Consider the following 26113-nt stretch of genomic DNA (forward strand, 5'->3'; position numbering starts at 1 on the left):
CTTTCGTTAAAATACATTTTAATTAAAATACTTCGTTAATATTACATAATCAGTATATATATTGTTATCTTATGATAAGAAATTTGTTCTTTCTGACGAAGAAGTAACACAAACCCTTTTCACAAATAGATACATACAGATTCTTGGATAAGTACGATTCATTCAAAGGATTGATTTGTGTAATGATAATCCGTCATAAACAGATAGGAAATAGATATTATAACACTCGGGCATCACCTGAAATAACGGAAATACCCGAGGGTAAATCCAGTAGGAAGGATTTTTTTACATTTATGACATGTTCATCCAGAATAAGGTGTAGATTCACGAGATTGTAGTCTCCAAGATGATACAACAACAGCAGCAATAGACGGGGTCATATTAAGGTCATCAATATCTTTTAAATACGAAAGTTCACACTGAATATAATTTGTTGGATTACAAATACAATACAGATACAATTTAATTTTCAAACCACATTTTTTTCTTATTTGAAGCATTTTATCGTTTATTGCACAATTCAGTGGTGGGATTTCTGTTCCCTAAGTTTCTTTTCCCGCGCAAGACTTTTTGCGAGTTTGTTAACATCGCCATTTCGAAATGATTCCAAAATTTCCACACTCCTTTTCACGCGCTTCTTTGCGTTTTCCATTTTCTGATCTTGAGCAAGCCTACTACGCGACGAAGCAGGTTTGGCATTGAAATCGGATGTTGTATTCAATCTAGTAATCATCCAAGCATGTTCGTTTCCTCTACTTGGTGGCACTGGTGCTACTGATGGAGGAGCTGAAAGACACACGGTTTGAGCAAAATCTACCGACAAGGACGGTACCACGGATGCGTCAACAGAAGGTGCGATAGAGGGCGCCACAAAACTATTTTCTGCAAAAAGTTGGTCATTTTGATGTCTTTCGTCATCAGTCTTTTCCTTATCCTCCAAGCTAGAGCCAGAGTATTTAGAAAGACGGCTTTTAGACTTCACATTTTGTTCGTTATATTGGTCCGTTTGTTTCAAAAATGCTGGATTGAGAAGGTTTTCCAAACGTTTGAAACGCATATCTCTAGACGGTCCACCTGATTCTAACATAGTCTTGCCACGATATGTGTCGTAATGTTTGAGTGCATCTGGATCTATAACTTCCACTTCTGGTAATTTGTTCATAAATGTTTTATCGTTATGTGTTATGATTTCTGTTTTTTCTTTGCTAATTCCGAAAGGCATTTTCACCTGTCTCGGCGTAGAAGTTGTTATATTATTTCCGTTTCCGGTTCCTGACGTAGCTCCATTTCCGATAACGGCTGAAGCAGATTTTAGTCGTGGTCCTCTGCTGGTTTTGACCCGATAATCCGGAAGTCGATATACTACATCCATATCCTTGGGACGTTTCTCTTCCGGAACAGAAAAAACTGGAAAATTCATATTTGATAGGCGTGTTTCGTCATCTCGTTTCCATTTCTTTTGCTTCCGGTCTTGCATAGCAACGAAAGTTCTTTGTGTGAGATCGTTTGCATTAGATTGTTTAAGCTGTCGGAGAGTCAAATCACTCATGGTTCGCTCCAGTTGCCGATCTTGGCTCATGTTTTCGTTTAGAATCACATGAGAAAGAGCTGTCTTTGGTAAGGAATCTCTCACACATAGATATTGTTTTATTTTAATGTTTTTGGTATCCTCGCCTTGTATATAGGAAAAACCATCTGGCGAAATATCAAACTGTTGAGACAAATCACCTCCTCCTGAGTCCAGAGGCGTCATGATTTCCATCTTACAATCACACAAATAAATATTGAAAATAAAAGAAAGTTTGGTTATTCTCCTAAAGAAAAAACCCTCACCTTCGAATGGAACGTCAAAAATGATCTTTAAAATGAACTAACACGGTTGCTAAAAACCTTAATACATAGCCGGAAAATAAACTCCGAACACGTACTTTCACACTTCCAGTAGTGTGAAGATGAGAGTGTCACTTGTGTCATGGCTTTTGAGTCATTGGATAAAATCCTCCAAAAAGTCTTCATTTCCTAAACCAAGCCATGGCCGTTGGCTGGTTTGGTCCCGATCTCGAGTCTGGGAAGAGTGTGTGTGATTATTGTGCCTGTCAACACTCCGTTTGAAATATGTAGGTTTAAACTTATCAATAATGAAGTATTTTCTGGATCTTTTTAGTCCTTTTTTCTCTTCAAACAACAACAGTTTATCTGTTCTCCTTGCATGACCGCTTTTTTATGGTATCAAAGTTGTCTGTTCAATCCGTATAGAACACAAACACTCAAATGACTGCGTCATAGTGTTATGGTTATAGTGCATCCTTACCTTAACAGACGGATTTCCAGAACAGTACAATACATACTGGTTTTATGTATGGGTATTGTTCACTCTGATAGCTATCGTTCTATTCACTGGAACCGGCTCTGCAATCGACCCGGAACAAACTTATGAATATTGATACCTAATTGAATGATTGTAGCTTTGTAACGGCTCGACTGGAAATGCTATGTTATCTTCAATAGTATTCTGTAAAATACGACTGTCTATAGCAAGTCTGCAGTTTCTGACGGCTATTGACTTAAACGGGCCACAATGGTTCTTGGGTTGTTCACAGTTTACAAACTTAACGATACACTATATGTAATTTGAGTTTGTGCTACGTGGCCAAAAAGTCTCTACCCGTTCCTCACTGTTATACAAACAGGTATCAATATATTTTCTATGTTGTTTTACGGATTAGCAGATTACTGTACGGCTTTATCCGCTAAAGACTTAATATACAAATGTTTTTTCTTTAGTTAATCAAGGCCAGAGAATTTGAAGAGGCTTAAGAATGGGTTTTCCATAACCCCAAATCGGTATGGTTAAGATAACACACCATGTATGGTTAAGATAACACACCATGTATGGTTAAGATAACACACCATGTGAGGTTAAGATAACACACCATGTATGGTTAAGATAACACAACATGTGTGGTTAAGATAACACACCATGTATGGTTAAGATAACACACCATGTATGGTTAAGATAACACACCATGTGAGGTTAAGATAACACACCATGTATGGTTAAGATAACACAACATGTGTGGTTAAGATAACACACCATGTGAGGTTAAGATAACACACCATGTGAGGTTAAGATAACACACCATGTGAGGTTAAGATAACACACCATTTGTGGTTAAGATAACACACCATGTATGGTTAAGATAACACACCATGTAAGGTTAAGATAACACACCTTGTATGGTTAAGATAACACACCTTGTATGGTTAAGATAACACACCATGTGAGGTTAAGATAACACACCATGTGGGGTTAAGATAACACACCATGTATGGTTAAGATAACACAACATGTGTGGTTAAGATAACACACCATGTGAGGTTAAGATAACACACCATGTGTGGTTAAGATAACACACCTTGTATGGTTAAAATAACACACCTTGTATGGTTAAGATAACACACCATGTATGGTTAAGATAACACACCATGTGAGGTTAAGATAACACACCATGTGGGGTTAAGATAACACACCATGTATGGTTAAGATAACACACCATGTGAGGTTAAGATAACACACCATGTGAGGTTAAGATAACACACCATGTGAGGTTAAGATAACACACCATGTGAGGTTAAGATAACACACCATGTGAGGTTAAGATAACACACCATGTGAGGTTAAGATAACACACCATGTATGATTAAGATAACACACCATGTATGATTAAGATAACACACCATGTGAGGTTAAGATAACACACCATGTGAGGTTAAGATAACACACCATGTGAGGTTAAGATAACACACCATGTGAGGTTAAGATAACACACCATGTGAGGTTAAGATAACACACCATGTATGATTAAGATAACACACCATGTATGATTAAGATAACACACCATGTGGGGTTAAGATAACACACCATGTGAGGTTAAGATAACACACCATGTGGGGTTAAGATAACACACCATGTGAGGTTAAGATAACACACCATGTATGATTAAGATAACACACCATGTGAGGTTAAGATAACACACCATGTAAGGTTAAGATAACACACCATGTGAGGTTAAGATAACACACCATGTATGATTAAGATAACACACCATGTGAGGTTAAGATAACACACCATGTATGGTTAAGATAACACACCATGTAAGGTTAAGATAACACACCTTGTATGGTTAAGATAACACACCTTGTATGGTTAAGATAACACACCATGTGAGGTTAAGATAACACACCATGTATGGTTAAGATAACACACCATGTGAGGTTAAGATAACACACCATGTATGATTAAGATAACACACCATGTGAGGTTAAGATAACACACCATGTATGATTAAGATAACACACCATGTGAGGTTAAGATAACACACCATGTGAGGTTAAGATAACACACCATGTGAGGTTAAGATAACACACCATGTGAGGTTAAGATAACACAACATGTATGATTAAGATAACACACCATGTGAGGTTAAGATAACACACCATGTGAGGTTAAGATAACACACCATGTGAGGTTAAGATAACACACCATGTGAGGTTAAGATAACACACCATGTGAGGTTAAGATAACACACCATGTGAGGTTAAGATAACACACCATGTGAGGTTAAGATAACACACCATGTGAGGTTAAGATAACACACCATGTATGATTAAGATAACACACCATGTGAGGTTAAGATAACACACCATGTAACACACCATGTGAGGTTAAGATAACACACCATGTATGATTAAGATAACACACCATGTATGATTAAGATAACACACCATGTGAGGTTAAGATAACACACCATGTGAGGTTAAGATAACACACCATGTAAGGTTAAGATAACACACCATGTGAGGTTAAGATAACACACCATGTATGATTAAGATAACACACCATGTATGATTAAGATAACACACCATGTATGATTAAGATAACACACCATGTAAGGTTAAGATAACACACCATGTGAGGTTAAGATAACACACCATGTATGATTAAGATAACACACCATGTATGATTAAGATAACACACCATGTATGATTAAGATAACACACCTTGTATGGTTAAGATAACACACCTTGTATGGTTAAGATAACTCACCTTTTCCTATGGACCATGTGTATGAAGCAATAAAACTTGTTGATTTCTTAAATTGATATATCTCTTTATGTCACGGTTACCATTTTGAATATGAAAAAACTGCTACATGTGCACATTTTATTACCATATATGTAGTGTAAGTTTGTACAAATATTATCACCATATGTGTACGTTTGTACAAATATTATCACCATATGTGTAAGTTTGTACAAATATTATCACCATATGTGTAAGTTTGTTCAAATTGTATCACCATATGTGTAAGTTTGTTCAAATTGTATCACCATATGTGTAAGTTTGTTCAAATTGTATCAACATATGTGTAAGTTTGTACAAATATTATCACCATATGTGTAAGTTTGTTCAAATTGTATCACCATATGTGTAAGTTTGTTCAAATTGTATCACCATATGTATAAGATTGTACAAACTATATATATTATTTAGTGATATCGTTAATTATACAAAACTTTCCCCATGGAAAGCTTGTTAGACTTAAAAGCAAACCAATTAAAGCTTTAACACACAATCTGATCCATATTTAGCCGTTTATTGCATTAAACGATGGATATTAAACATCGTACATTGGTTATATCAGTATTTACACAAAATTCTTAGATTGTATACTATTTAATACAAAAATGCTGATCTTGATACTGCATGTCTTTTTAATAGAGACAACGTCACGTTAACAGGAAAAGGCCGATATAGCCGATATCTACTCCTTCATTGCTGGGTGACTAATCTCGTTCTTATGATGAAATGGTCCCGTGACTATGATATTTCACTGATGCGAGATAATGAATAGAGGATTTCCTGAATGACGATGACGTATAACATTATTGCCCGAGTAAATCCCGAACATGTAGTTATTGACCACGCTGAAACCAAAGCTAGTAAATGTACTTATGTAATACATAGGACAGAGAATATGACGTACAATTGATTTTTTTTTTAAATCCTCGTAAATATGACAACCGCCTTCAGTTATTCAAAATACTTTTCTCAAGAAATTCCAGTAATATCGTGACACAAATCACAACCTCGGGGCCCGTAGGGTAGAAATTGTACAGCGCCCGTCTTCACGATCACTGTATCAATTTCTTGAGCTGTTGATATGGAATTTATATCAGGTATAAATGACAGAGCTTTCCGGACAAAAACCAAACTGCACGTTAGAAAAATATCATTTACTGTTATGTCATTTTCTAATTATAGATTTACATGTAAATGTACGAAAAATAATTCCAATGTCTGAATTTCAAAACAAAAATCAAAATCAGTATTTTTTTCAAACCCTTATTAAGTGCCTAAAATGTAGACATAGAAATTATTACGTCATAGTTATTCTGCTATAATGTACTTTAATAGTTTTGAAATATTAGACGTCAACGTGCTTTTGTTGCATTATGTAAATGACCATTATTTGCTTTCAGAAATAAAACGAGCGTGCCGGGGCATCATTTAAATAGACCTCCTTAAAGATTAAAATAACCTTAACAGTTCACTTAACTGATTATTTAAGCCAGCAAACCGTCAATCAATGCGACATCAAAAAATATATACACAGAAAATTCCAGCTTAACATTGGCAAAATGGTCAAAACGTCATAAGGGAAATAACTCTCTATTATATCAGTTTATATTAGCCAGTTTGCTTGATTTCACGTTGAATCATTCAATACATTTGAGAGGGTTCTTGAAATTATTACTAGTGAACTAAATACTAAATAAAAGTGATTTCATGCAAATCACCCTATGTTTGCGAGTTGCTATCTTCCCGAACAAAGAGAGTATACTATCAAGAAAATGCCAACATGACAACATAATTCAAACTCAAATCCCATAAAACTAGGGCAAAATATGAACAAAAGAAAAATTTACATGGATTCTCCTGAAAAAAGACAAGTATGATAAGACCCGTTGTTCCTGAAAAGTAAGCGTCTTCTGCTTCATCGACGACACCCGCCATGTAAATTTTGCTCAATCTAAGTGAGTAATGTCACGTTCTCAAATGAGATCAAAGTATACAACAACGGAATCGACAGGCAAACTAACGAGCATCAAACACGTCCAGCTTCATGTCGCACAAAGAAATAGAATATCTTTTTTCAATTAGTTCACTATGGCGACTATAAAACTTCCCCATAATTTTCATTAACCTCTATCTTTTGAACCCTTGTGTTAGGAGTTTATCAGTCAGTCGACGTCTTCTTGCACGAAAATCGTGATAATGGGAACAAGCCCATGAATACCGACTCAACTGTGACATACCATAGGTTTGAGATCTCATATTTTGTCAAGGATGAAGTTAAGATATGAGAAATGTGAAATATCTTCATATCTTAAATATGTCAAAACCACATATCCCCAGTCTAGATTAATTTGGTAGAGGCATTACACTACTGGGATCTTTTAAATAACAAAACTTAGTTAGGAGATCGACCAATTTAACTTGGATTTCTTATTTTCAACCATTCAACTTTATCATTGTGTCTAGCTCTTTCGATCACAATTGCACCAGTCTTCCAATACAACGAATCATATAAACGAGTAGTTTGAACAGCAGGTCTCGTTTCTTTAAACTCAAGACATATCTATATCATTATCCATTTATCTTACTCTAATAGGTGTTTAGGTAAGTATGTATATAAAAGATTAATAACGAGCATAATAGGATATATGATCACTGGTGAAGTCCGAGATCAGTTAGCTCGTAAATAACAACGGAACGTATACTACACTTCAAATACAATCGTGATCTCTATCGGGGAGTGTGGAAACACAGAGCTGTAGATATTTACAGAGAATGACAAATGTGTTCTTAGAGTATGTTAATATCATTTATTGTAGAACATTCCGTCACTCATTCGGGTATTTCCCTCATCTTGTCAAACTGTGACGGAGAAAACTGAACCCGCTTGAATGAAGTAGAATGCCTGGTGATTTTGTTCTGACTTGGTTCTTATTTTGGAAACGTGATGTAAATAAAAGATTATTACCCTTCTGGAAACCAGTCTTGTTCCCGTTTTACTTTTCATATTTCATCCCGTTGTTGTGTCTAATTTTAAGTTGGAATTCCGATCCCGTTGACCCGTCAGTATTATCTTGTTTTTACAAAAGTCTAATAAATTTATCATCCGTATGTACTACTTTACGACTCATTCGCTGGACCTTTTATTGATTACAGTGATATGGTCTTATGTCTTTATAATACTGTATTGTGAAAGTTAGCATGGGATTCCGAAAATTGTTTTAAAATAAGCTAGCAAATGATGTCACCCGAAGTTTAGAGATCGGAAGGCAAAGGTGGGACCATAATGTTCAGTACTGAAAGCAGATGACCATTGAACTCATACTCTCCGAATTCACATAACTGTGTTTAACAAGAAGAACTCTTGTGTAACTGAAATTTCGATTGGAAGAAAGTTAAACATCTGAAATGACACACGCGTCACAATCTGTCTTATATGGAAGCGCACATTTGTGAAGTGTTGGAAGTCCTATAAATAGGACATTATCGTTAAAAACAAGCAGTTCATAACCTTACATCATTGACCTTTGACCTTGACCTTTTGATGTTATAAACCCTCGTTAAACTCTCCGTATGGCTACTAATCCGATAATTGGCAGTATTCCTAACGCTTATGACAATTTTCGGTGAAGAAGAATAGATAAGATATATCAACGAGATCATCAGACTGTAGCAGGTCTGAACGCCTGTCATGGTGCAATATTCGCGGTTCTTAACGTATACCGAAACAAGTAGTTCAAAGGTCAGCCCGGAAACCACTTGTAAAACGAAGTGTATGTCGTACAGTTTTGAAGAAACCCAACAACTTCCATCTTAATGGCAAAGTACGTCCATTTAAGAGAATCGGCTAAACCAAACAAGAAAATACTATTTGGATCGTTTGTTACGGGGGTTGGGGCGGGGTTGCTTGGTGACTCGCTTTGTGGAGGAAACACGAAAAGCACATGTCTTCTTTGCCATATTTTATTATCTCTTTTTCTATCACCTTCCTGGAGAGTTCTCAACATAGGGTTTTCATGACAAAGTTATGTCCCTTGCACTACACAGCATATGGTTCAAATATGTATGTAAATTATATATATAACATGTTACAACTATTGCAAGATGGCGATATATACATCTCTTTAACGAATTTCGAAACTATTTACAGAAAGAGATATAGCGGAGAATACCTGAGATTGTTCATTTACGATTTGACTGTCACAAAAATAAAAAGGAAACATATTTGAAGATATCTATTCAGAAATTAAATGTTGAACTGTAGGAAAACTTTTTCATATTTTCTTAATCAAATGAATGTTACTAAGATTTTTTTATTTGAAATAAAAACTATCGACTTTTTAATGACATAATGCATTTTTATAACTACACATGGAGTGAGTGAACATTTGATATCACTCTTCAGTGTCATGATTTAGGAACAAAGATAAATTCTGTACAAACGTGAAAACACCAAACGTTTTAGTACATTTGGTACAATGTTTGGAGACAATTGCGATCCTATCCTATAAAACATTTTTCATCCTATAGTAGATCTTTACACAAGAGGGCCGGTGTTAACACGAACCGTCTGTAGATCTGTAATATATGATAAAGTGTTGATCTTAAAATCTCGGTATGTCTGGGGACAATGGTTATGGTTCACATTAACAATACACGCTCGATAGTAAACCTTTAAATATCACGCGCCACATTCGACACATAAGCTTGTCTTGGTACTGCACCGTTTTGACCTAAAACAGTTATTACTGCATAATATAAAAGTAAATAAAAGCGTTTTCAAAACAAAGGTTCTGATTTGGTCAGTGAAAACATTTACAGACTGAATTGTGACAAGAAATTCTGTTTTAGTAGCACCTTAAATGTGTATAACAATTCTGCTACCAGTTTGTATCTGGAGCCATATATATCCTATTGTCCTGTTGTGTATTTAATGAGTACCTAAAACGACTGATTGAAAATTCGATTTGATAACTTAATTGTGTGCTTGTATATAAAATAGTATCTGATTGACTTTGAGGTTTTGTAGTTTGTTCTCACGCTTACAATGTTACAGGTTCACATGTTTTCAATGTTTCTGACAAACGATTACGATTTGTGCTTAAAACATAGATTTTACCATTTTATTATTATATTTTACGAATCCATACTTGTTCCGTTTCGCGAAAAGAATACCAATACACAGTTTGTATACCACTGTGTGATCGTATGAACTGTGTTACCTGCAGAATCGCGGTTACTTTTCTTTATCTTATCGTCTATTGCTGAAAAAGCCGAGAAACAATACAGCCCGTGGTATGTCTCTTTCTCTTTTGCCTTTTTAAAAGATAGGTCCATAGTTATCATTGTCTCCTTATAACTTGTTACTGTTTTACAAAACATAACAATTAATGCCTTGTAAACAGGGCTCTTCGTGGGATGTCTTTCCTTTTCTATTACCATCATTACCATCAATATTCTAATTATAGGCCAGTATGAAGTTGTTCACTCATGCCAACACCAATTACATCCCATTGAGGGACCAGTACGTGCAGGACGACAAATCGTGGATAAATCGCTCCATCTCAAAACAATTCGGTAAATATCGGGTTTAAATCATTTTCCAACAATAAAGGAGAAAATAATAAAAAAAAGAAGTATTAGATGAAATGTGTGACGTATTGTTTTCCATCAGCAACGTGATATTTTTATTTGAGATATCCGTTTTACTTTAGAAGAGGGGTTCCAAACACAGGATTTTCACGTCGTCTGTAAAACTGAGTATGTAATAGAAATCAATCGATAAAAGGGTTACATATCAATCGATTTAGTCCATATAAGTACATTGTGTATACATACAGGGGTCGAATAAGATTTTAAAACATGGCCAGCATTTATATCAACCTTTACATAAACAATCTGACACCAATAAAATAAAAGTGTAAAATTTTATCAAATAAGACCCGTATTGATGTGTAATCAAACAATGACAAGTATTCGCGATAGAAACAATGTTTATTTACCTTATACATGTATTACACTTTATCATTCTTTCGTGGTCTAGTTGAAAATCTACACCAATATCATATTTACTTACAATCCGTGTGGTAAGTTGTTTTGCAAATAGAGCACTTGCCTTCGTACTTTGACCTTTCGCACAAGGTTCGATTAGCAAAACCAGTCTAATGAAAATCATGTACACTCTAACACTGAAACATGCTCACAGACGTTCATTTGCAATTTAACACACACAACCACTCACTCCCCATGTCTTCACTGTCAATTTATGATTGATGAAGAGGCTGTTCGTGTTTTGCAGTTAATGTATATCAAGTCCAGCTGCTCTTTACATGTCACTTTATATTTGTGGATTCAGAACGGGTCTGACTTTCATGGTCCTGGTCTTCGTGGGGCTAGATTTAAAAAAAAAAACCTCGTTTATACGAAAGGCATTGCAATGACGTTAGAAGACCTTTGCGAAAAGAGAAATCTGTCTGAACTGTCACAACGACTCTTCCTCATATCAAAAGATATGTAGGAATTCGATGTATAATTCTGTCTGAACGACCACAATGATGCTGGACTACAACGAAATACTGAGGGGTGAGACATTCGAAATTACAGGGGTCTGTCAGAATTATCACAATGATGCTTCCTTACGCCAAAGACTTTGCTCTTGCAAGAGAATTATTTGAAGTCCTGCGGGGATACAAAATCCTCTCCCCTGTAATGTCTTTAATGCTTGGCGTTTTCCTGCCGATAAGAAATTCTGTCGACTGTCGCCATATATTATGAGGCTTCGAAGACGGCCTTGTAGGCATTCTACTTTGACCTGGGGCGGAAGTGGAGCCCCACGAGGCAGTTTCTGGAAACCACATGGTCCTTTCCTTAAGGTAGCCCTCCATTGTGTAAGTTTTAGCTCTCTCCAGTGTAGGCAGTCTCGGAGTAGTAATGTTTGTACAACTCACTGTTCTGAACGAGTTTTCTCTCCTAGGTCGACGGGGCGAGTTTGGACTGGAAAGTGGTAAAATTGTCTCGAATGAAGTGTTTTCCTTTTCTGTATCATTGTTAGCTGATGATGCCCCAGATGTCCTCGAAGGGGTTTCAAGGCTGGTCTGATTCTGTGCGGACTTTATTTTCTTCTGTGTCGTCACGTACGCGCTCAAACGCTCGTTAAATCGATGTTTTGCCTTGCGGTCAGCCTCTTCCTGGCTCGAAGCGTCTAAAGCCAAACGAACAACATTGATATTCATAATGTCGTCGTCTTTCTCCCCTTCCGAGGGCTCTGGGCTCACCCTGCCCGCAGGTGTAGGTTGTGCTGCCCTTCCGTGTCGCCTTTGTTCCCCTTTGACGTAGCGGTGATAGAATGCGTTCTTCCCAAGGAAAAGATGACGATCTTTTATGACGTCATCGCTAAATTTGTAAATATTGCCCATAGAGAAGACGGGAGACGGGGGCGGCACGTGTTTACTAACGACACCTGAATCCTCCTCTCGAGGGAGATACACATTGATGTAACTTTGTCCGAACCTTGGGGAATACTCTCCCTTCTCAAGCTCCTCACTCATGACGTCAGTCTAACAACCAAGCCCCCTGTCGCCGAATCTCAATCCATTTCAATGTGTATCCATGAATCAAAACGTTTTTGAAAAAATGCATAAAACGTTGTCAAGAAACCATGTCAATTTTCTTCAAAATGAAAACAATCAAGTAGTCCTTCATAAGGAAATCACATGTCCTTGAATTTATCCGAAGTTACATAAACATACCGCATTCATGACATAGTCAATGCGCCATTTTGAAGACGGTAAACAAATGTAGATTACATAGCAGCGATTCCACTACTCCTCAGTACGATTGTTAATTAATATCAAAATCCCAATCACACCGTTGAGATGTCTTTTTCCCCAATAAATCAATTTTTCCTCCAAAAATATTTACACTCTCCGATCAATCCTGTTGCCTGATCACGACAATTACATGTTGGTAAGGTTAATGGTGAGATTTGTTGCCAAATCTTTATACATGCAATGCCAAAACGTACCCATTAACAATGACGGTCAGATTGATACACACTGTCTTCAGGGTGACTGCCTTTTAAAATGTGTATCGAGTAATTACAAAAACTGGTATATAAAACAAGTGTACACATTTAAAGCTACGCTGAACACACATGTATAGGACTGTAGATAAAACAGACAAACACAACCATAGCCACACAAGGGAATTTTCTATGGGGCTTATAAAACATTTAAACTGTTAAGAGCTAGTATAGTTCTCTGACCGTACAATTACAGACACAGTTAATGTTTAATAGAGTAACTACTGATAATTAGGTATATGTCGGTATATTTGTACCAGTCTTTCACTTACAGAAATTCGATACATCACTGAATTGTAGTATTATAATAGTTTGATTTACGAGTTATTGAAATATTTCAATGTATTGACAAGGGAGCCAATTGATGTTTCGATCGCTTTCAACTTTATATAATTGTAATGCTTTCCGAATGGTACCAGTCAGAGTAGACGGTTCAAGTATAAAAGAGAAACTTGTCTATGCTCTTCTTGCCTCAGTTTTTAACTTTTAATTAAATACCAAGAGTTGCTCTTGAATTAATACGTATGAGTTACATGATTCCAATTAGATAAATGAAATCAAGGAAGAGCTATTTATAATTACGTGGCATGTTAAAAGTGTATGAAAAAAGTTGGAATATATCGATCATCCCGATCTTTATATCTAAAATTGCCTTGTCTGGTGTTTGATCTGAATTTAAACTTAAGGAATGAAAAAGATCACGATGACTATATCAAAGAAATACAACATTGTAAACAAACGATGAAACGTAAAATCATAACAAAGGAATTAAGTAAACACCAACATGTCAGCATAATCATAAGCCAAACTGAAATTCAATAAAAATGGGACAAAATTTAAACAAAAGGAAGATTAAAAAGTACCAAGAGAATAAGATAAGGTATTCCGGAAAAGTTAGCGTCTTCTGCTTTATCGACGACAGAAGCCATGCAAATTTTGGTCAATCAAACTAAGAAATGTCACGTTCTCGAACCAGAACAAGATAAACAACGACGGAACCAAAAAACATAATGGGCATCAAACACGTTATGCTTCGTATTGCAACATTTTTTTTTCAATTAGATCACTATGACGACCGTTAGAGGATAACCCAGGTATTCTGGACTACTCTGTGGATTGGTTATGAAAATTCTATCTGTTGTCCTATTGCATGATATGTAAGAAACGACTGAACTTGGAGTCTGTATCTTCCCTCTCATCCCTATACTTTTTATTCCCATCGCTTCATTCGGCAAAATATTGTCCAGTTTCTTGCATTCAGAGTATTTTCCACATCGATCACAGACAACAACATTAACTCATCTATTCGTTATAGTTCCAACTATTTCACCTTGTAACACCCCAAATTGTTAGCCTTAACTGGCATTCGATTTAAACACAATTGGATATAGCGGCTGTGTACTTTGTTATGTAATACATAGACTGTTTTACTTCCTGATTAAATATTGTTCGCTTGCCGTCTACTACTGTGATTATTCTATATTTAACTTTTAACGATATACGTATCACACGACAACTATTAGTTTGAACTAAGTTAAGAAATATTGAAATGAAAGTATATATTGCTCTACCAATAAAGAATTTCTGAGATATTGGGTATAAACTTAACATTTTCGTTATTTATTCTATGGAGATTTAACATTGTCTTATCATTATATTACATGTATAAATTGTGAAATCCTTTACTTTTGTTGCGCTCAAATTTCGTGGTTTAATACTGAGAAAATACATGCTCGGAGGTCGATTTCATTCATAAATCTTACTCAAAAATCTACTAGTATTAAGAGTTATGTCATTTTGAAAAATTTGACTCATTTCGTTGACATCTGAATTCGTGGATTAAGAAAGCCAGCGGGGAAAAAACCTACGTGAGGGAAGAATTTTATCTGTAAACTTGCAAAAGTTACCTGTAAGTAAGCCTTCACGTCAAATATCGATTTTATACCACGACTTATCAATTTCATGACACAACCTCATAGATTTCATAATAGGTATACCTATATCTACATGTGTTCAGTGTAATTTAACAGTATTGCATATCACACTACCAATGACATTCGATGGACAAGTGATATCTAAATTCACCTTGTAAGCTATAAGCTATAACCTGATGCTGGTATCTGGTCTGTATGTAAAAGCGACACCGAAAAGCAGTACCGAGTCTTAGGTAAATTAATTCATTAAAGAGCAGTACTAGAGTCTTAATACTGACTGATACATTATCTGTAATATCTTATGGGTTGAATGTTTATTAGATTCGTATTTTTTTCTCTAAACTGTTAAGACAGACGAAAACAGAAAAGAATTTTAAGTGACGCATCTTTAGAAAATACGCTATATAATTTCCCGAAAAGTACAACCATAAGCTTGAGGGGAAAAAAATCAAACCAAAATTTAAATTGCCATAATCGCACCTCTAACTGTTACTATACTCCCTACAAAATACTTCCATTTTTGTCTTGGCGATTTTCTTATGTTGTGTTGTCGTAAGTGACAGCTAGAATCTATTTTCATGTTAATAGAACAATTTTAGTTTCGTTTTGAAGTAAAATGCGTTACTCATTTCAATTCATTACAATAGTGACACAATTCTATCGAGATTTCTATCGATTACTAAAGTACATGTACTTTGGATTTCCTCAGCCGCTTCCTTGACTTCAAAATTTAGTCCCATAGTGTCACTGACGAGACCTAGAAGGGCAAAACAGCTGTATGATGCTGTTTCGCTAAACTGTATCTAACTCTTAATTTGTATTTAAAGATACTGTTCACTTGTGTGTCTTTTGTACAATCTTCGATGAATATGAGGCTCAATTGACAGCTCGGATCGTCCTGTGCTGGATAGACAAAAACCTCAATGAATAGTTTGCGGTAGACTTCCTGTTTGTTATTTGGTGATGCAGCAACCTTTTGGTCGATAGGTAGGCCCTGGCTGAAGACGATATATCGACCATTTTCCGTGAATATATACCTACGTTGTGATGCGTCTGCTGCGGTTTTACGTCCGTGTGCTAAATATATTGTCTGTTTTTATTTGTAATTTTAATGCGAATCTCAGTGGGACGTACATTGCTTAGAATAAATAATGCATGCATTGCTCGTAAAATAGACTTAATTCTTTCAATGCTACATAAATATCACATTTCGACATATAAATATGCATTATACCTATTCTGGTCCTTAAATAACCAGCATTACTGACGTGTGAACATTCAATATACGGGTATCTCATTATCTCACTACCATTTGTACTCATCTATATTTAAGCAGAGCTCTGCCATACTGATATACGTTGAAGTTCTTTTGGTCGTTTTGGGGAGTTGAAACATTTGTTTTTAACATAAATGTGTGGTAGATACCATTTTAAGTGAACAGCAAACAACGAAATACCTCATATGGTCAATCATATTTTACCAGAAAAATTAATAATTTGAAAGCTATTTCTTTACGAGCAGACAACACTATTTAGAGTTTTTTTATGAACATACATATATATATATTTGTATTTAAGTTTACAGCGTGTTACTTAAATCCATTATGAGTGTACATGATAGCATTCAACAACTCGACTGTCGTGTTTCTCGTCGTAAGAAACGAAGGGAAGTTAATCTGGTAGACCAGACTTCATGGGGAAGACTGAGAAAATATTTGTCCTGTGGGCTGTCAAACGATATACATCAGATAACATATTGACAAAAAGAGAGACAACGAAACATTTAAATTCGTTGACAGTAGGCTAGAGAGCAATGAAGCTAAGGCATTTGTCGACAGTATATTGTAAATGATCATCATAAAGGCATTGTAAGGAGGGAGTATAAAGTGACAAGGTTTTACTGCAGGATGACAGGTAGGTATTACATAGAAGTTCTGGTATCTTTTCATCACGCTGAATGGAGGAGAATGTTGACAAGGTAGGGTCTTAGACACCACCCAAACAACACTGTATCTTAAAACATTGATAAATAAACGTTTGGAGGGGGAAAATTCCCTTACGATCAGGAGCTATAACTGATATTTCTATCTCCTAACATGTTTTTGTATTTGATTTTCTGTACAAATGTCACCTATGACATGCTAATTGTTTCAGGCACTTTTTGATTCTGTTCTCCAGATTAAGAAATTTAAATGGCGTGATAAACGCACTGTGCTTAAAGTTCATCGTACAACATCGTCTTCCGACCAAGAGTATTTTATTAAAAGTTTGCATTGCACAACAAGCAAAGCCATATAAACATGTAAACGCCACCAGCCAGATCAATACAACAATAACAATAAACAATTAAAGCAGGTTTACATCCAAAGGTGTCGCTTGTCCTACAGACAACAGATGTCAAACATCATGTCTTGTTTTCAGTTGTACAGCAGAATATCTGTAAAGATGGCTTCCAAAAAGACACACATACCGAGGAAATACAGGAACCATGTCTTCTCCTGTGGCAGTTCGCCTTGCCGGATAAATATTATCTGAAAAATCACGAAGAACAATATCACAAGTTATGCTTTTAAGAAGAGTGGCCGCTTCGGTCACTTTGGATTAAATGAGTAGACATTCTATTGTAGATGGTATTGCAAGCGGTTATCTATTGTGAACGGACTAACGGATTTGATCAATATTTATACTTTTTAGGATGTTTCTTTCATTTCAGATTTCAGTGGAGGTGTTAAGCAATGCCAAATACGACTGTTTAATAACCATTGTCGTGTTAAAGGAACCACGTGTTACTTTTTGTTATATTTGTATTTTTACTTAAGAACAGATAATTAGAGAATGGATGTTTATATCACGAATTCTGTCACATACAGTAAGTTCGATCTGCAATTTTACTTGCACTACATTTTTAAAGTAACGTTTCTCGTAATATTACCAGAATCACTTCCAGAATCACATATCCGACGAGACAGACACCCAGCATGAAGTACAAGGCGCCATTTTCTCCTACAACGACTCCCCGATATATGGCAAGTATAACACACACCTGTAGAACAATGTTTCCATTAACACCTTACCACCTAGTTTGTAAAACACGATTTACACTGTATATTAATGACAATGTAATACAACCATAATATCAATCACTGTTGTTATATAATATATAGATCTGAATGACATTAACTTCAGTCTATATGTACAACAAAAAGATGGGGTACAAATTATCGGCATACAAACATAAGTTTGAATTAAAAAAAAACAAAAAACAAAAAAAAAAAACATGGATATATAAGCTGGCTCAAGACAAAATGTGGGAGTGTGGTATGTGTGGGACTTCGAAAGATATTAAACGTAATCACAGCAGCAGAAAAATTATGAGGAGTGATGAAGACATGACGCGGTCAAAATCACGAAGAGGTGCGCGCCTCGCTGATTGGTCAATCCAGGCCCTGACCGCCTAGCATCACGGCTACTGCCGCTGGTCACGTGAACAGCCCCTCTGACTGGTCAAGCTAAAACCGAGACCGCATAGCGAGTTGCCCTACACGGCCCTCTTAACTAACACGTGCGCACACATAACATCCAAATAACAAGAGATACAAACTACATAGGGTAACAGATGGTCACCAGGTGGTCAGAGTTCAAGATCTTATTCCAAATAACAAAATCATGCAAGAGCCAACTTACATAACATTATAATATGAAGAACATCTGTAGGATTATGCAATTATACATATATATATATACATGAATATATAAAGTAACCATCTAACACAAATGTATTTATTTCATGAAATAAATGACAATGTAAAAACAGCATACGTTAGAGGTCTTTCCTGTTATTCTCATTTTACAATCCATGATCTTTTAATGGTGACACAGAAACTGTTTTACATTCGTTTCATATTGATCGTAAAAAATAGATTCACAGTATAATGCTGTTGAAATATTCATGGTTATAATCTGTCTGTATTAGTATTAGAGACATTCAGTATCCATCAATGTAATGATACATCTAACTTAAGGATAGCATAACAATTGTAGTAAATTTCTGATTAATGAAATAATAAGAAAAAATGAATAACAGGTTTACTGCCGGAATATACCCAGATCAGCTCTTTACCGCTGTCCAGAATAACCATATTAACAGTATCAAAAGTAAATGAGAAATGCATGTCCTGATAAGAAAATTTACTCTAGAAAACATGTTTTTATTTTTTCATCCTCTAACTCTTAAGGACAACACGTCTTTGCGTTCACTAGGTACATTGGTACTCTTCACTTATCTCGGGCAAATATCATTTCACATATCAATCATTTACATAATGGTCATTTATGCCTTAAGTCCTGTACAATATCAACTAGAAAGTGGTCAGCATGTTATTTCCGCTGTTGTTTATTTCACATACATTGTATCCTTGTATACTTACCAGAACCATTATGATAATCAGGACGACGAATATGATCTGTAGGCACCGCTGAAGACAGAAATTAAATACAATGTACATACATTGCATGGAACCAAATTGTTTGTTATCATAACTGAATGTAATATTTAATCTTCATAGATATGATTTGGTCATGTCCATGAGATAGCAATTAGTACTGTTTTCTCGTTTGTAAATACAAATACAACTAATAGATTTTAGTTGCATATCGTATACACATGTAATAAGACGGAGTTAAATGTTCGATATAGTGCCCTCACTTAATTGCCATTTTCATTTACCGCCAACAAATTTTCCTGGTTTTCTTTCCCTTTCAAAGAAACATATACATGTACTTAGATCTATCACCATATCCTTTTCAGCAGCAAAACTTTCATTATCATTATGACCAATATTTAATTTGATCCGGTGCGTTTCAAGTATGACATTCCGACTGAGATATCAATCATAACATAACTGGGGTTATATCATGGACTGGTTGTTGAAAATTGACAATAAATGATAAAGATCTTACGGCTCGAGGACCCTGCCATTTGTCGTGGTAAACAGCATTTTGCTCGGTGGCAGTTGTCTGCTGATTTCTTACCAACGACGTCGAGTCATCTGCCATTTTGAAATGTTGAACTTCCGTCTATATAACCGAGGCTGTTTATTAATGCCCATGTGAAGATGATAAATAAAACTGACGTGCTATTCAGGGAGACTGATGTGATACGATAATGTGCGTTTATCTCACATCAATAGCGATGTCTTGTGAGCCCTTATCACATGACGTTGTATAAACATGGCGGACCAGGTCACCACCATAGACAGTAAAGCGATATACTATGAAGTCCCTCCAACAATTGTACGTATTTACATTTTTTTATCTTCTAAGTATTGTCATATTTGATATTGTTATACATTCAGCGGATTACATAAAGAAACACTAATTTGATTCAGAATATGGCTTACAAGATGTACGCAATAGTATGTGATTCGTGTTTTTATTTGACAGTTCTATAGCTTCCTGTTTCTTCTGTTGTTATGGGATGCGGTAACTTTCCTATATAAGGTCTTGTCTAAGTGCCTAGGTATATCATTTGCGACAAATTTACAACCACAAAATTTGTACACGCCGCAAAGGTGATTAAATTTGCGAGTTATAAGAGTTGATGAATCCCTTTGTTATATGATGTTTACTGTTTCCTCCTTCCAGACCTTCCTTCTCCGGTTTTGTAACGTGACAATGGCACTGATGGTAGTGGTAAGCATTAAGACTTCCTGTTTTTACTACAGAACACTTTCATGTATTACGCATATACCTAGTGTGTTAATGCTATGTTTTTTAAATGCAACACCATGACCTATGACAAAATGACAACATTAGTTTGAAAGAAAAGAAGTGTGTCATGTTATGTGAAAGGTATCTTCCTTTAAAACTTTATAAACAAACTTTAAACATCTGCGGTGTCAAGGACACCCCCATCCCCGCTTCTGCGACAGTCTCTAGAGTCCAGAGTGCTTCACGGTCCCCTGGCATGATATTTTAAGCTCGTGAAGGGACACTGAGAGACTCTTAAATGGTTAGAACGAAACCCTTACAATACATATCAAGTTGTCGATAAAACAAAATATTGATAAAATTTCCACGTTTACGAGTCGTCCAAATCTTTCAAAAACGAATCGTGTATCACAACAACGAAGCCGGCATCCTTAAATAAATATTCAACACGTTTTGACCTTTGTAAAGCCCTTCAAACTTCCATTTCATCTGTTTGGTAAGAACCTGGAGGATTTTGAATGCATTTCGTTTCCATAAGTCAAACGGGGATCTTGGAATGATGGTGAAGTACTTGTGATACTTTAACACTTGCAGTGATATCAGTTTTGTAAAAGGGTAAAATAAATAAGATAGTGTTTCAGATATTTTGTAATCTGACTTTCGTTTTATATGACCTTATGACCTTTCCGTTGAACTTTGATAAAAAATACTGTATCGGGTAAATTTGAACATATGTAACGGTGACAAAGGTTTTGGTATATTTCCCTCTCGTTTTACTTCCATTGTGTTTCCTGTAATACGTTTGATGCGCTACACTGAGTCCATTACGTGTACATATGTTATTGGATTGAACTACGTCATGTATATAGTGATAATTACACAATATATTCATAATTTTGTCAGTAGCTATGTTATGTGTTATCTGTGTTTCCCTTGTAGTTATCGTTTACTATGTGTTTGGTCGAGGGTCATCGAAACCAGACTTTCTACCTACTGGCCTGTAATACTGTTAGTAAGTATCGGTACATACAAAGCTCTATAAATGTAAACAACATTTAGTTCAGTGTAGAAAAAGAAGCAACGAAGATACTATAAATTTAGAATTATGTATGCTATATACAGCAGTAACATAGCACAGACTGATGACTTCAGAAATAATAGCGCAACTGCATTAGGCGGCCTAAAATAAAAACTACGTCATGTTTAAGTAATTAAATGATTCCGGGAAAGATAGTTATTTTCAATAGGTTGGATTTTTCACTTTTTTCGATAATGGATAATGAATTTAATGTCATTGAACTAAAAGAGAAAACCATAGTCCATTTCTTGATTTCCGTGTTTTTCTTTTTGTTTTGTTTTTCTTAAACATTTAATCGAAAGATACAACGTTGCATTGTATAAAAGTTCCATCTAATATATACATATTAACTTTATAGACTGCAGACAGCAGTTGTTAAATAATTTTTCACCGTGTTTCATTAAAGACCTTTGTTCCTATGGGTGAGGTTTTAAATGTTGTTTTCTCACTATAAATATGAATGGTAAATAGACTTGTTCAGGAAACATTATCATTTTCTATTTCAGTAAGTGCGCTCGTTGGAATAGTTGTGGTAAGTAATTTCTAGATTTGGAAATTGGAGAGTAACTACCTAATTTTTGAAATATTTTATACGGCTTTAATAGATAAATGTTTTAAGCATTACATGTCTGATAATCATAAAATTTACAATATCAATGTTTTACAACTCAAAACTGTCAATCATCAAGGATGCGACAGTGAAAGATGTTGTCACAAAATGTACCAGTTTATTACTATAACACGAATGCAACTGTCACATATTTTCTTGAAATGAGTCAAAGTCAGAAACTTACCTTCTATCCTGATTTTGGATCGATGTGCATTGGTATATATAAAGAAGACCATCTTTAGTTTACAGCACGATATACCCAGCACTTACCTTTTCCCAATCCATTCCCAAAGTGTCTCCAAAATAAAAAACAAATGATGACGTCTTGTCTTTAATAATAAGAAATTTATTGACCACGTCCATCGTATCTACCCATTCGAATTGGAAATCAAAGACACGGCAGACTTCTATATCAGATGCTTATCTCGATCTTTTCTTATACAACGAAACCAACATGTACAGCTCTCCACCAAACTATATGATAAACGTGATGATTTCAATTTCAATATTTTGAATTCACCATTTCTGGATGGTAAAGTCACTGCATCCCTAACATATGGTGTTTACATGTTACAGTTTATTCGATATTCAAGGGTCTATTTCCATCATCATGATTTTCGTGCAACTGACATACAAACTCGTAACAGGGTTTCAAAAGATGCAGGTTGATGAAAATTATGGGGAAGTTTTATGGTTGCCGTAGTGTTCAAATTGAGAAATTTGATGCTCGTTAGGTTGCTGTTGGTTCCGTTGTTGTATACCTGGTTTTACATGGCGGGTGTCGTCGATGAGCAGAAGACGCTTACTCTTCCGGAACACCTGGTCTTATTCTCCTGATACTTTTTTTCAGTAGTCTCCGTGTAAATCTTTCTTTTGTTCCTATTTTGCCCTTGTTTTATGGAATTGGAGTTTGGATTGTGATTATGTTGACATGCTGATTTTTTCATGATTCTTTTTCCATATCACGTAAGACAAACGATGAGCAATTTCTATGTGCCCAAGGTGTTAGAAGACGTAAGATGTTGCTATTTCTATATCGGGGACAAGGTCATATCATTGACCCAATCAGATGAAAGTTGCTTTTAAGAAACCTTTATCAGAATACCTAACAAATACCCGTCTCCAGATTTTGCCCTAGCTCCATTCAAGTTCGAACATAGGATCATATTTATGACACCAGTCTAAGAATTTTTCTATTTAAAGAGCATTTAGCGGGCCAGAATGAAGCATTCATGATGAGTTTTCTTAAATCACATATCACATGGAAACGAAGTAAAGATTCTTTTTATCACGATTGAGGTTTCCGGCAAAAAATGTAGAAAACCGAAAATCTTTGTCAAACTTATTCATGTCCCGCAATCTCTATGGTAACTATTGTTACGTCACAATGCCATCTGTGAATTTCATTATCTTAAGTGAAGTCACATCGATCTGTATTACACATGAAATATGCTTAATAATGACATGGGTATATTCACTTTATAACAAAGTATTCATGTTATAAAATATTATGGTGAAGCTAGGATTCCAAATAGTACATCAATGAAGGTTAGGGATATCAAAATCTTCCTTTACAAATATCAAAATATAGCAGAGACACTCTCAACACTACATTTCAGACAATCAGGTAAAGTTTAGATAATCATGTGTAAAGAATTCAGATGTGGTGTCATAGCAAACCTCAGGACTTAAACCTCAGGACTAAAGCCCACAAGCTAATTACCTTCTCACAATCTCAAAAGATGGCTCAAGGTCAGAATGTGAAATGCTCATTAGAAAATAAATTTTGGACTCTCATAGATAAAGTTATACATGGTCTGCTCTGGTAAGATTATGAGGAGCTGAAGGTGTGGAACTGGGAATCTGGAGGAGAAATGCAGACAATCAAAATCTGTCAATCATCCTAACGGGTGCAACACGCAATTCTAAATAACAAATGAACATTTTCTCTGCATTGTGCCGTATGGTAATTTGATTTAAAACAGCCCGACCTCACACTTTATAAAAACATTCTTTATTCATTGTAGAACTGGTGGTACAGAGGTGGTGACTTGGTAAGTTTCTTATTGATCACAAAACAAGATATTACTCAGTTGATATCATTCAATGAACTCCTTTGGAAAACTTGGCTGGAGTTAGTGACTACTACTTTTACTTTAGCTTTCCCAAAGCACTATTGTATTTCTTTCTTAAAGTTACTTGGATAATTCACACAGCTAGGAAAAAAAACCAAAACAACAAAAAAAAACAATGAATGGTAAGCCATGGGCATCTACAGAAGTCATATATCTGTGATATTCAAGCCAGGTTTGATCTGGATTACTGTCCACATTGTAAAATGAACTGAGATGAACTTATGTTTATGCTGATATTGAGAATCAATAACATAAAATGATAAACTTGCTTTTATTATGAATGTAAAACACCATAAACTTTGATTACATATTTTTGCAGAGTTCAGATAAATACTGGTATCTGTTCATTGTGGCAGCCGTTATAACGTTCCAGTGTATCACAACAGACATCTACCTTTTCAAATCTGTACCGATCGACGACTCCAGCATCCATCCAGCCACGATTAGGACCACACCTAGACCAATAAATCGGTCTACAATCACTGCTGCCACCATAAAGAGCCTTATTGATTTCTACACCCCTGATCCTGTTTCCTAGGCACCAACACAATGACATATCTAGTTGGGTGATAGGAACTTGATAGGCCTCCAAAGCCATTGTCGTGACTAACCCACTAGTCCATCTCCACATTTACTGCAAAATGTTGTTTTAGAGGGATTTTTTTTGAGAGAAAAAAGAAATTAAAAATATGCATACTTCGAAAATATAATTTTAAGAAAAAATTGTTTCACAATACCTGTGAAAAATATGTTTTGTTTGTTTCAGAACTTTCATAATAAACCACAAAAAATTTGAATCATTGATTAAAACAATCTTTTAAGATAATGTTGCAAGACCAAACATCAGTACAGCAGTATATCATATGAGAGAGTGAGGAGTTAATCGGACTCATTTTCTTTGTCATTCATATAAACTGAAGTTTTAGCTGAATAATCCTACTTCTAAGCAGCATTTTCATTAAGTTTTATTTGATATTATTCCGTTATTAAGTATAGTACAAAACCTTCAAAAACCAAACTATGACTTCATTATTTACAGAAGCTGTTTCGGTGAAATTTTCTTGCAAATTTTGGATCCAGATTAAGAATTATTGAATCATTTTAACAGTAAACAGCTTCTGATCTAGCCTGGACGCTTTTTGTTGTTTAATCATGTACATTTAATTGATACTTGATTAGCGAGTACATTTTAATGCTACACTCCTGTTTGATATGGGTACTTGAATATGAGATTTTTTTTTTTACTTGTTTTAATCGGGCAGAATGAATATTAAACTTCCAGAAATATATTGATTACAGGCAAGTTGATATTCATATATATGTAGGCAAATTCTTCATAGAATGTTTTTACAGATAAATTTTGGCATGGAGTACACTCTAAGTACCCATAACACATACAGGTAGACAAGCAAGAGATTCCAGGTTAAG

General features: G+C 35.4%; 3 protein-coding genes across 3 annotated transcripts; 1 reads left to right on the forward strand and 2 right to left on the reverse strand.

Moving 5' to 3' along the window:
• Positions 1-520: 520 nt before the first annotated feature.
• On the reverse strand, positions 521-1762 carry LOC132562896 (uncharacterized). Its single transcript, XM_060227672.1, has one exon. The coding sequence runs from the start codon at positions 1760-1762 to the stop codon at positions 521-523; it is 1242 nt and encodes a 413-aa protein (XP_060083655.1).
• Positions 1763-17570: 15808 nt separating this feature from the next.
• Positions 17571-20208, reverse strand: LOC132562895 (uncharacterized). Its single transcript, XM_060227671.1, has 4 exons — positions 20113-20208; positions 19581-19628; positions 18086-18196; positions 17571-17684 (listed from the first exon to the last, which is right to left on the reverse strand). Exons 1-4 carry the CDS (start codon positions 20206-20208, stop codon positions 17571-17573), a joined length of 369 nt encoding a protein of 122 aa, XP_060083654.1.
• Positions 20209-20382: 174 nt separating this feature from the next.
• On the forward strand, positions 20383-25334 carry LOC132562899 (uncharacterized). Its single transcript, XM_060227674.1, has 6 exons — positions 20383-20445; positions 20797-20844; positions 21802-21874; positions 22447-22472; positions 24578-24604; positions 25005-25334. The coding sequence occupies exons 1-6, from the start codon at positions 20383-20385 to the stop codon at positions 25221-25223; spliced, it is 456 nt and encodes a 151-aa protein (XP_060083657.1). The 3' UTR covers positions 25224-25334.
• Positions 25335-26113: the final 779 nt, after the last annotated feature.

The sequence above is a fragment of the Ylistrum balloti genome, unplaced genomic scaffold (assembly GCF_031769215.1).
Source record: "Ylistrum balloti isolate Yb309-2 unplaced genomic scaffold, AGI_CSIRO_Ybal_v1 Utg371544, whole genome shotgun sequence".
NCBI classification, from domain to species: Eukaryota; Metazoa; Mollusca; class Bivalvia; order Pectinida; family Pectinidae; genus Ylistrum; species Ylistrum balloti.

Bases quoted from the DNA above. Each gene is read 5' to 3' on its own strand.
- LOC132562896 (XM_060227672.1), bottom strand. From the start codon at position 1,762: ATGGAAATCATGACGCCTCTGGACTCAGGAGGAGGTGATTTGTCTCAA.
- LOC132562895 (XM_060227671.1), bottom strand. From the start codon at position 20,208: ATGGCAGATGACTCGACGTCGTTGGTAAGAAATCAGCAGACAACTGCC. The intron at 19,629-20,112 runs GTAAGATCTTTA...TTCTGTCTTCAG, and splicing joins AATGGCAGGGTCCTCGAGCC to CGGTGCCTACAGATCATATT. The intron at 17,685-18,085 runs GTAATATTACGA...GTGATTTTTCAG, and splicing joins TGATTCTGGAAGTGATTCTG to ATAATATTTATCCGGCAAGG.
- LOC132562899 (XM_060227674.1), top strand. From the start codon at position 20,383: ATGGCGGACCAGGTCACCACCATAGACAGTAAAGCGATATACTATGAA. The intron at 21,875-22,446 runs GTAAGTATCGGT...TTTCTATTTCAG, and splicing joins ACTGGCCTGTAATACTGTTA to TAAGTGCGCTCGTTGGAATA. The intron at 24,605-25,004 runs GTAAGTTTCTTA...ATATTTTTGCAG, and splicing joins GGTACAGAGGTGGTGACTTG to AGTTCAGATAAATACTGGTA.